The following is a 12,577-nucleotide window of genomic DNA, read 5'->3' as shown; positions in this document are numbered from 1 at the left end:
CACACACACACACACACACATATCCGCACATGCTCACGTATCAACATTCCACTGAACAAACGTATTACTCTTCTTGTGTATAAATAAAGACCAGGGCAGTGGCAGAGCGTGAGTCTCGGAGCCCTCACTCCAAGTGTGAGTGCTCTGTGGCTGCCCTTGCATGCAAGTAAAACTGTGTGTTTCTCCTCTCTGATTCTAAGCTGAAGAAGTGTCTTAGAGTACATCTCTTGACATTTATTTTGGTCCTTCGTAGAGCCGCATCAGAAATATCAGAACTGTTATCTGTGACTCTGTTCCAGGATCTGGCACACTGTTTCCTGACGCCGTGGGAAGCCAGCACCGAAGTCTGTGCACAGCCCACTTAGACGAGGCCGAAAGACCTGGGACGTTAAAATTCGGGTCCGGGCCGGTGTTTTTAGTCTGGTCCACGGCGGTGGGATTCAGTCTGACAATCCGAACCACCAGTGAGACGTCTGAGGGTGAGAAACACTATTTTGATATATAAAACCGCCGAGAAGGTTTTAAGAAATGCGCAAAATAGGTTTACTGTAGCCGGAATTACTTTGTGAAATGCGCAAAATAGGTTTACTGTAGCCGGAATTTGTTAGATTTGTATTGTTTATTGCCATTTATGCTTAGAAATATTTACTCATATATGCTTAGAAGTATATAATTGATTGTGTAGTGATAGGAGGTTTGATCCTTAATAGTCTGTAACAACTCTGTGTAGCATGAAGAGGGGAGTGTGTTCACTCCTCTTCAGAGTGTTCTGGCATAGATCACACACCTCCTAGGAGAGGTCGTATCTTCTCTTGCTGATATATGGTATAGCAAACATACGTATATCTGTTTGAGTCTAAGAGCCTTTTGTTCAGATGTACCGTTAGACTCCTGGCACCAGCTTTGGGGAGTCTTCACGGGGTCACATTTTGACCCCACACATATACACACACACACACACACACACACACACACACACACACACACACACAAGGTATTCTTTGTTCACATGTATACCTATGTCATATGTTAATGAGCCTATGCATATTCATGTAACCACAATAAAAGAGCAGTGTTACGGGAGAGCGGACGAGAGCAACTGGGGTCAAGCGAAGGAACGGCGCCTGTCCAGTTCTCTCCCGTGCACGTGAAACATAAAGAATGTTGCCTACTCGTGTCTTGCTTGCTGTGTAATCACATTGCCTTCAACGTTCCAGCGAATAGGTTCAAGCTACAAACCTATCAGAATTACTTTGTGAAATGCGCAAAATAGGTTAGAGGTAGCCGTCAAATACCTCGTGACAAATAAGGTTTAAGTTCGCCACAAGGAACTGTGTTTAGAGTGGTTCTAGAAGTGACCGTGAAATACTTCGTGACAAATTAGCACGCAAATGTCTATCTGTGTGTATGTATATGTGTGTTTGGAAGTAAGTTGATTTTACAGCACAATACGCTGCTGAACTACTTCCATTTTATTTTATTTTGTTTTATTTTGTTTTTCTTTGCTTGAGGCTCACGTACTGGTGACAAAGGAGAACGGTTGAGCTTCGTCTCATAAAACTGACACCGCTTCACTGTTAGAAGTGAAGTCGAAGGCCGTATCAGCAACCACTCTGAAGTCAAGCGTGCCAGTGACGGCCCAGCAAAATCTTTGAAAATGGGGAATAAACAAGCAAAATTAACACCTGATGAGGAATGGTTAGAAAAACAACAAGCCGAAGCAGGTAGAATAAGTGCAAATAGGTGGAGAAATCCACGAAAAGCTAAAAACCGTAGCTGGGAAGGGAAATGTAATCCCTCAGCTGTTACCCAGCTGAGAGCTGCTCTGAAACAAGAAATTACATTAACAAAAAACCTTTCACACGCCAAGGTGTGATTAGAGGATCACCAGGGGGTCCTTTGTCCCTCCTTGGGGGGACACTCCCACTGGGTTTAAATCTGGGACTCTCGGCCATTTGACCTTAGAACTGAAGAAGCTTCTCGGATGAGAGGTGAAACGTCTTCAAGCAACTTAAAGAAGTCCAGACGCTTTTCTTTGCAAACTCCTTTGACTACGATGACCTGGATGACTGAGAACCTTCACAGACAATTTAAACGTGCTTTTATTAAAGGATTGCTACCACACATTAGGTCTCATGTAGAAAAATATTGGGTGACACCAGATACAGGCACAGTAGATGAGGCGCTTCAATATGCTAATCATGCACAGACAGTAGTGAAAAACAAAGAGGCCTCAGTCTTTGCCCTAGACACTGACACTGCTTTTACAGCTTTTAGTGGGAGTGGTGACTACAGGGGAGTTTTCAGAGGCCAAAAGAGAGGGTGAGGAATGCATAGAGGAGGAGCAAGAGGCAGAGGGAGACACAGACACACACACACCGCAGATGCTGACTCTAGCACTGCATGCTGGAGGTGTGGGAAAGAAGGTCACTTTGCACGCCATTGCAAGACACAAAAGGCACCAGACACAGAATGACTAGTTTCAACAACAGTAGCTGCCATCACACAAACAACAACCACCACACAGAGAGAGGTAGAAAACAATTTAGAACAGGATGAAGCTGAAGTATACAACGTTCATCAACTAGTAAGTTTGCTGGACGGAAAGCCAACACTTACGGTCTACGTAAATGGCAAAAAGCTGCAAGTGTTGTGTGACACAGGAGCTTGTAAAACAGTACTTAAGGCAGAACCACCACGCACAACCTTTTCTAGAGAAATAATGATGGTGAAAACAGCGTCAGGGCATGTAAAAACCCAGCCACTAACAATGCCACTGACATTTTTGTATAAACCCAGCCAACGCTCCTGTTACATGCCATGTATAATAGACCCAACCTGCCCAGTAAAGTTATTAGGAAGAGACGCAATGACCAAACTAGGGATAGGAGTTGTCCCCACAGAAACAGGCATGACAGCAGAAATAATGTTAGCAGAGGGAGACACCTATCAGAGGGAAGGAAAAGGAGAGCCAAACTACTACTGCTCATTAGATTTGCCACCGCTTACACAGCTCAGAGAAGCAGCTGAAAAACATCTCCCCTCAAGTGCTGAAAAAATGAAGCCAACTGAGTATCACAACACTCTGCGCTATAAACAAACCCCAGGCCCAGACCCTCTGTATGATAAACAGGTGCACGGCCTAAAAAGCCCATATCTGACTTTGCAACATTTATATGTCACAAAAAGCGGAAATGCAGTGTGCTCAGTGATCCAATCAGACCCAGTAAGAAAACTGAATAGGATCACAAAACCCCATGTGTCCGTTGCAAAAACAGCAGGTACACAATGGTATCAATTAGGTAACATCGTGCAAAAGGTAGAAAATGATAAATATACACCTACAGAGGAAGAGGGTTGGGCACAGGGTAAAAGAACAGGGTGCATGAGATACACACTTGGCTGGGTGATAAGAACTACACCCAACGCTCAACTGCACGACAGCACACAAGAATGAGAAATTCTCTCGCTTGAAGAAGAGCCAGCACTTAAAAGTTTACCTTCTACATTGTGGTCGAATGGACCAACTGATGTGGGATTAATAAAAAACGCAGATTCAGTAACAGTACAGACTGTTTCATCCCACAGGCCCATTAGACCACAATACCCCTTATCTAAGGAAGCAACAGAAGGGATTAAGCCAGTGATAAAGGATATGGAGAAAGCAGGAATTTTAATAAAGACTAATTCTGCTACCTGCAATTCTTCAATCTTACCAGTAAAGAAAGCTAATACTGGAAAGTATCATTTGGTACATGATCTGCGAGCAATAAATGAAATTACTGAGATGATACCACCAGTAGTAGCAAATCCTCACACTATACTGAATCAAGTTACTCCAAAAGAACAATGGTTCTCAGTGATAGATTTATCAAACACCTTTTTCTCAGTGCCTTTACATCCTTTTTTTTTTTTTTTTTTTTTTTAACCTGTCCCGTTTGGTTCTTTTGCCATCAGAATTATTGTCTAAAGGCAAAGAAAGATGCCCAACGGATTTACTTTACCAAATGGACCATCCCAGCCTTGCCGTAATGGTCCATCTGATTCACCTTTTTATTGTTTATTTTATTTTCACTTGCTGAATACGGGACAGACTTGACTGGTGGAAAGAAAGGGGAGAAAGAAACAGGGAAAGAAAAAAAAAACCTGAGAAGAGGGACGGGGAAAAAGGGCAAAAAACAAAAACCAACAGAATAAGCAGACAAAAAAATACATATCGATCACCTGGATCACCTGTTGAGAAAGAAAAAAGAAAGCAAGCAGAAGAAAACGAGAGTAATAAACAAGATCACAATGATATATGGGAATATGACAGTAAATACTAAATATTAAACATTATGGTGCAGCACGTGAGATCGACAGCGCACAGTGTGCTTTGAGGTAGGAGCCCAAAAGGGTGTAGTTTGTGTGTGTGATCACCCGTGTGTACACCTGTGAGCATGAACGCGCTTGTTTTTAAAAGGTTCCTTCATGTAATGATCTGCTAGAGGGTGTGGGGGGGCCACTGCCCCGACCTCCAGGGCATGAAGCAGGTATGGAGGAGATCAAAACTCCAGACATCCAGAGGCCCCCAGAACACAAGAGACCAAGGAAGACCAACAGAGGGGCAGCCGCACCACTATCCCAGAAAGAGCTGAGGAGAGTCCCAGATGAGGGGTCACTCAGCAGCCGCGGAGCAGAAGCCAGGGGGGTTGCAGTGACGTGCCCGTGAGCTCCGCCGGCAGCCAGCTGTGCCTGAGTGACCGAGCCCCGGGCCGAGAGGCCGAGGGCACCCCATCCCCGAAGTGGCCCGAGCGAGCCCCAGGCTCCAAGCCGCCAAGGAGTGAGCCGGTGGGTACCCGGGCGCCCACCCCTGACACAAAGAACCACCAATGCACCGATGTCTGAGGGCGTCTGCCGCCGGCAGGGGAAGTGGTGGGGGGAGATGGGCCTCCAAACCTTGGAGGGCCTGAGATGTCCCCAGAGAGGTGGGGTCTGATACCCAACCTGACATATAGACACAGACATACAGGCACACACAGATACAAACATCCATTCCCACCCTCATGCTCTCAACACTCACCCAACGTGGAGACAGACATAGAGAGACACTGTACACACAATCACACTCCCCAAGCGTACTGTAAGCCCCAGGTCTAGGTACCCTTGCCCCTGGAGGGGGAAACTGCGCCCAGACCCAGGTGGTATTACCCTTTTCCCTGCGGTGGGGAGAAGCAGACCGCCCCGACTCCGCAGCAGCAGGGAGGCCCCACATTCCAGACCCCAGTCGGACGGCCAACTCCTCCTCCTAGCCCCCCCGCTCCAGCAGGCCGCAGAGAACGGGGGTGTAGGAAGACTCCAAACCTCCCTCCACCCGCTCATATGTAGTGTTGATGTATGTGTGTTCTAAGGTGCATTTAAAACCCAGGAGGGCATGGAGCTACCTGCCAGAGCAGCAGGTAAGCGTATAGCCCCTCCTGCTAGCCCTCAATGTCTACGTGTATTTAAAATTGAGAGGTGGGCAGCGACGCCAGGGGTGAGGTGTACACCCTGGTCGTGATTGGAATCCGTGTAGCGTGCCCACCCCCAAGATCCTATATGTATGTGTAATGAGAGTGTGAGTAATGTGAATGTCTAAGCTGTGGGATAAAATTGAGGCAGAGGCAGCCCGAAGGGGACAGAGGGGGGGGGGTGTCTCCTCTGCACCCTGGTGACACACCCCTACCCCAAGGCCCTGCATGTGTGGGTGATTGTGGTGGAGCGGGAAGAAGGAGGCAGCTGGAGATGGGGAGGGAAGGAAGGGAGGGGCAAGTGACCCCTCCCTGGGGTCAGCTCCCCCGCTGACCCCAGTAGGCACCCCCATACTCTGCAACCCGTCAGGGAAAGGGGGGGCTCAGGCCCATCCAGACCGGGGCCCAGCGCAGCAGCGCCGCCCGGCCCCACAGAGCCCGGGACAGTCCACCTGACCCCACCACAGAGAAAACTGCACCCACCCCATCATCCACTCATCTTCCAGACTACACAAGACAATAGACGCCCAGGCTGAGATCTTCCTCCACCTCTCCTGTATCTCCCCCTCCTGCAGAGAGAGTTCCTGAAGAGAGGAAGGCTCCTGCAGGATGTGACAACCTCCCCCACCAGTCGAAGAGCCCCCCAGGTGGTTCGATGCACAGGCGGCACCCTGCGCCAGGACTGGGCCCCATACACCCACCCGCCCACAACCCCGGCAACACACCAACCAGGACCCAAGCCCCTGAGGCTTGGCCAGGGCCCCAGCCCAGAGACGGAGCGCCCCCAGAACCTCACGCCCATCCCGGACCCACCCAGGGGCAGCCAGGCTACCAGGTCAGTAACCCACGTCCGTCAGCACTAGGGATGGGTACCGGTGTCCGGTGCCATTGTGGAACCGGTGCTGACATGAACGGTAGTAACCAGACCGAAAAGCAGCGCACAATTCGGTGCTTCATTTCGGTGCTTTTTTCCCTGAGAAATCTAGCCAATCACTTCCTTTCCAAGGATAGTAGGCGGGCCCAGGTATGTACAGGGTTTTTTTTAGAGCAGAGCTAAAATGCCGAAGCTGAAGCGCTCGAGAGTGTGGCTGTACTTCACAGCAAAAGATATAAACTCAGCAGCCTGCAACAAATGCTTAAAGGTAATAATGTGCGAAGGAGGTAACACCTCAAATCTAATGAAACACATGGCGTCGCATGGTGTTTTTTTAAAAGCCGAAAAATGCACCGCATTTGATAACTTGCAGCAAGACATCACACCGAGCACATCTACTGCGGGTGTGGTGCCTGTTCTCGGAGTTAGCAACATCCAAGAACCCGAGGAGGAGAGTCCGGCCCCTAGCCCTGCCAGTGTAGCAGAAATGATAACTGATGATGATGATGGCAGCAGCACCCGTTCTTCTCTGGGTGAGTAGCTTAATGTTGTTCGTGCAATTTACGTTGAGTAGGCTAACCACGTTATTACATTAATGCATGTAAGGTGAACTAGCAAACACCGTCGTAGTTACATGCAGTTGTCTTCTTGTTTGATGGCAGATACTCCCTTCACCCTGGCCAAAAAGGCTAAAATGACGAAAGAAAAAGTGGACGAAATTCATAGGGCAGTGACAAAATTTATAGTCAAAGATCTCCATCCATTTTCAACGGTGGAGTCACCATCATTCAGGTGAAAAATGTTGTATTACTCTTACATAAAAAAAAAAAAAATAGACTGTATAATACTGTAAAGGTTAATATGTTCATAGCTGCTTAGCTTTGTAAGTCTTCTCTAAATATTATAAGTAAACTATATTTGAATAAAAGGTGAGCTATATGTTTTTATTTTTTATCTGGAAGAAAAAAATTAATGAAAATTCAAATGTATTTTCTGTTTATTCTGGGAACTGGTTTATATGTTTTATTTATTTTATCCGAAAAAAAAGAATTAAATTTCAAGTCAAAAACACTTTCTTTTTTTTTAAATTTGTTTTTTTGTTTTGTTTTGTGTTTTTTTTTTTTTTTTAATTCAGGGAGATGTCCACTGCCCTTAATCCAAGTTATCAGCCCCCATCGAGGGATGATCTATCCAACACACTTGTACCTGCTTGGTATTGCGTGGAGAAAAGCAACCTCATCCAGAATTTGGCACAGGTTAACAAGGTCGCTATCACCTGTGATGGATGGACCAGTATTGCTCAGGACCATTTCCTCACAGTGACTGTTCACTACATCTACAAAGGCAAAATGAAGCAGAATGTGCTTAGCACTGAAGCAGTTTATGAGTCACAAACAGGTCCAGTTGTCGCTAAAGAAATATCAAGTGTTGTGGAGCAATTTCACTTGGGAGGGAAAATAATTGCTGCCACTGTAGACAATGCCTGCAACATGGATGTTGCTTTGAAAAAATTTGACTTTTTAAAAGTGGGATGCTTTGCTCATACCCTCAACCTGGCCGCACAAAAGGTGTATGACATTCCTGCAGTTTCCAGCTGGTGTGCCAAAATCCGTTCAGTTGTGGTGTGGCTCAAACGTTCATCCTTGAGCAAAACTGTGCTCAGAGAAAAGCAGCGAATCCTGAGTAAGTAGCGCATGTAGTTACATATCAAGAAGTATTGTTATTAATATTACCTTTTTTATAGTAATTTAAAATATGTTTGTGTCTATCTGTGCTTTAGATTTGCCAGAGCATAATGTCATTCTGGACGTTAAGACGCGCTGGAATTCTCTCTTCCTGATGGTGGAGAGATTTATGGAGCAGTTTGATGCAATCCAGGCAGCTGCTCTGGATCTACGGCTGAGGAAGCCTATGGAGAAGGACAAGTAAGTGAATGACATGAGCATCACTTGCAAGAGCTAAATTACGTCAGTTACCTTTAACATTTTGAATATTTTTCAACAGGCTAGAAAGGTTCACGCACACCGATTTAATGAAGGCTGAGGAGTTTATTAAGTGCATGCAAGTCCTGTACACGTCAACCATGTGTGTGTCAAGTGACAAGTCACCCACATGCAGCCAAATCATCCCCATTCTGGCCAAGCTGGAGGCACATTTCAGACGATGTGATGAAGACAGTGTTTTCACCTCTTCAATAAAAGAGAAAGTCTGGGGTAGTCTGCAGAAAAGATATCAGGTATTTGCAGACAATATCAATGCGCATGAAAAATAGGGTTACCTTTTTTCAGTATCAGCTCCTATGTTATATCTTGTTTTACTTAAAGGATGAAAACCTTCAGAAATTTCTGAAGGAGGCCACAATGATGGACCCACGTTTTAAAGGCAGGCTAGGTGGTGAGGCAGCTACTGACATCTGGGACAGGTTGGAGAAGGCAGCAGTTGCAAATGCCACAGCAGCAGTTGCACAGGTATTTTCACTGTGTGTGTACAGTCTTGTCCTTTTGCATCATGATGTAGTTTATATGTTGAAGGAATGCTCTTTTACTATCTGTGTGTCCATAGCCTCCCACTGAGGACCCCAAAGCACACAGCGAGGTGGATGATGCTGACATGGACAAGCCAGAACAATATGTAATTTCAGATTTTTTCTAACACAACCACTACATTCTAAAAGTGATCTTTATTTATTTTGCAAACCTCACACATCTTTTTTTGTTGTTTTTCAGCTAAGTAAGGTCCAGAAGTCACCCTTAGAAAAGCTGTTTGAGGATGAAGACAGAGAGCTTCAACAGGCTGCTTCTCAAGCGGGTAGAGTCCCCTCAATCACAGAGAAGGTACAGAAGGAGCTTCAAATATACAAAAGACTGCCAGGAATTACCTCTGGACAAGACCCTGTGGCCTGGTGGTGGAGTAAGAGGGATACACTCCCCAATTTATCTGCCCTATCAGAAAAATACTTGTGTGTCCCAGCCTCATCAACGCCTTCTGAAAGAGTTTTCTCTTGTGCTGGGCATGCCATCAGCCAAGAGCGATGCCGTATAGCTCCAGAAAAGGCTAATATGATTATCTTCTTGCAAAAAAACTGCTAAACATCACAGGTTTCATGACAAAGTTTGTGTTTTCAATTGTTTAAGCACTGGTTCCAACCAAAGAAGTTATGTTTTATTGACAGAAAGGGCTAACTTTGTTATAATTTTGTTTAAAAAAAATTACTGGGAAAAATAAAAACGCAAGAGGTTTTTGGATGAAGTTTGTGTTCTTTATTTTTTTAAGCACCGGTTCGAGCACCGTTTAAGCACCGGCACCGTTTCAAAAGTACCGTTTTGGCACCGGTATTGGATAAAACCTAAACGATACCCATCCCTAGTCAGCACAGACCCTCCCCTAGCCCTGCTGCACGCAGCCACGAGGAAACCGTCACCTAAGAGCCAACAGAGCCCCTAATTGGCCATGACCGCTACCCCGGGTTGAGCCCCCCAAGGAAGATGCTCCCGGGGAACCCCCCGATGCCCTAAGCCTGTCCCTACCCCCACACCAATCACAACAGTGAAGGTGGGACCAAACTAAGACCCCCCACCCCCACCAGGTGATGGAGCTGATCAAAGGAGCCCAGAGCAATTGATCTGATGTGGTGGCAGAGGCTGTATCAAGACTAATGTGATCTAATAGATAATTTCTATATTGGTTAGAATTAAGATTATTTTTATTTTTCCAGTTCATGAGGACTGTTTTCTTGGCTATGCATAGGGCAGTGAAAACCATATGGGCTATATTCTTTTCCGGAGTGACATTATCTAAGCTGCCCAACAAACACACTAAAGGGGAAGTTGGAATGTTACATTTCAGACACTTTGATAAGTCTTCACATATCTCGCGCCAAAACTTCTGAACTGGTGGACAGAACCAAAGTGCGTGGATATAATTGTCCGGTGAATTGGTTTGGCAGTGTGAGCAGTTGTTGGTAGACGTAAAGCCCATCTTGAACATCCGATGGCCTGTATAGTGCACTCTATGTAGTATTTTGTATTGAATTAATTGAAGACTGGGATTTCTAATTAGATGAAAAGTTTTTAAGCAAATCTGAGACCAGAAGTTTTGGTCAAAGTTAACTGATAAATCCGCTTCCCATTTTGCAATAGGAAGTGATATTGATTCATCTGTTTTAGAAAGCATTCTGTAAATTTTAGATAGTAATTTGGGGGGTTTTAAGAGTAAGAAATTGAACCACACTTGGTGGTGTTTGTAGTTCAACTTGACCTGGTTTAAATCTCTTTTTTACTATGGATTTAATTTGCTGATATTCTAAAACTCTTTTCTTGTTGATCCCATATTGTATAACTAGTCTGTCAAATGAAATAAATTCTGTTCCTTCTAGTATATGTTCTAAATATTTGATTCCTTTACTACTCCAATCTGTAAAGTTTATCATATTATTGTTTTGTAATATGTCAGGGTTGTTCCAGATAGGTGTACGTTTGCATGGGATTAATGAAGACTCATTCAGCTTCAGAAACTCCCACCATGCTGTCAGAGAGGAGCTGATGTTGATGCTTTTGAAGCATTCATGTCGTTGGATGTTTGAGCTGATAAATGGTAGATCTGAAATCTCTAGATTATTGCAAAGTGCTTGTTCTACATCTAGCCAAGGTTCATCTACGAGGGTATGTTTTTGCCATCCTGAGATAAACTGAAGCCTGTTGGCTAAGAAGTAGTGCTGAAAGTTAGGTACTTCTAATCCTCCTTTATCCTTGGTCTTTTGTAGTGTTTTTAAGCTTATACGTGGGGGCTTATTTTTCCAAAGGAATTTGGACATATATGAATCTAGAGATCTGAACCAATCTTGCGGTGGTTTAGTTGGGATCACTGAGAATAAATAATTTATTTTTGGTAATACCATCATTTTTATAGCGGCAACCCGCATGAGTGATATGGGTAGACATTTCCACCTAGCCAGATCACCTTCTACTTTCTTTAAAAGTGGGATATGGTTTAATTTAGTTAGATCTGCAAGCTTGGGAGAAACATTAATACCTAAATATTTTATATTTCCCGATTGCAGTGGAGTAGAAGAGGAATTGTGGAAGGAGCAATTAATCGGAAGGACTGTAGATTTTGACCAGTTAATTGAGTAATCTGATATACTTGCAAAAGAGTTTATCAGTTCAATCACCCCAGAGATATTGGTTTGTGAATTTTGGAGAAAGAGTAACACATCATCCGCATAAAGGCTGATTTTATGTTCCACGTTCTTGCATTTTATGCCCTTAATTACTGAATTCTGTCTAATTGCTGCTGCTAGTGGTTCGATAAAAATTGCAAACAGTGAAGGGGAGAGTGGGCATCCCTGCCTGGTGCCCCTCAGGAGACAGAAGCTGGAGGATGTCTGGTCATTTGTTCTGACAAAGCTGTTGGGGAATTATATAATATTTTTAACCAGTTGATGAAAGAGGTTCCAAAACCAAATTTGTGTAAAGTTGCAAACAGAAATTTCCAGTTAACTCTGTCAAATGCTTTTTCTGCATCTAAAGATAATATTGTAGTTTCAAGGTTTTTACTGTATGAGTAGTCTATCAAATTAAGTAATCTACGTGTGTTAGTTGATGAGTGCCTACCTTTTATGAATCCAGTTTGGTCAGGATGAATTAAGAGGGGGGTTATTTTCTCTAGTCTCTTTGAGAGAGCTTTGCAGATTATTTTGAGGTCTACATTTATAAGGGATATTGGACGATAGCTTGAGGGATATACAGGGTCTTTGCCTGGTTTTAGCAGGAGATTTATGTTTGCAGAATTCATATTTGATGGAAGTCTGCCATTTTCTTTGATTTCCAACAACGTTCTGTAAAAACCTGGTGCTAGAATCGTCCAGAATTCTTTGTAGAATTCTGCAGGAAAGCCGTCTGGACCTGGAGCCTTATTATTGGCCATACTTATCAGGGCTTCCTGGAGTTCACCTGGTGTCAGTGGCTAATCCAGTGCCATTGCTTGAGAGTCTAATAATTTTGGGAGAGTTATGTTGTCTAAAAACTGATCAATTTCCTTTTTAGATGGGTTTATTTGTGGTGAATACAACGTTTTATAGAAATCCCTGAAAATGTTGTTTATTTGTTTCGGGTCATATATTGTGTTCCCAGATGAATCTTGAACAGCACATATAGTGGTTTTTTCTTTATTTATTTTTAGCTGGTTTGCTAGAAATTGACCGGATTTATTACTA

The 12,577-nt window shown here is 44.2% G+C and overlaps 3 protein-coding genes across 3 annotated transcripts in view; all 3 read left to right on the top strand.

Annotated features, from left to right (window-relative positions):
- The window catches only part of LOC102079798 (uncharacterized), a 113,002-nt gene that overhangs the window by 28,780 nt on the left and 71,645 nt on the right, over positions 1-12,577 (top strand). The gene's annotated exons all lie outside the window — the stretch shown is intronic.
- Positions 1-12,577, top strand: part of LOC102081673 (uncharacterized) — a 93,214-nt gene that overhangs the window by 28,667 nt on the left and 51,970 nt on the right. The window lies entirely within an intron of this gene.
- LOC109201475 (zinc finger BED domain-containing protein 1-like) lies at positions 8,481-9,666 on the top strand. The gene is made up of 3 exons (XM_019357178.2): positions 8,481-8,831; positions 8,926-8,994; positions 9,090-9,666. Exons 1-3 carry the CDS (start codon positions 8,619-8,621, stop codon positions 9,450-9,452), a joined length of 645 nt encoding a protein of 214 aa, XP_019212723.1. The 5' UTR covers positions 8,481-8,618; the 3' UTR covers positions 9,453-9,666.

This window comes from Oreochromis niloticus, linkage group LG3 (assembly GCF_001858045.2).
Source record: "Oreochromis niloticus isolate F11D_XX linkage group LG3, O_niloticus_UMD_NMBU, whole genome shotgun sequence".
Taxonomy (NCBI): Eukaryota; Metazoa; Chordata; class Actinopteri; order Cichliformes; family Cichlidae; genus Oreochromis; species Oreochromis niloticus.
The sequence above is the reverse complement of the archived record's forward strand: the minus strand, read 5'-3'. Positions and strand labels throughout refer to the sequence as shown.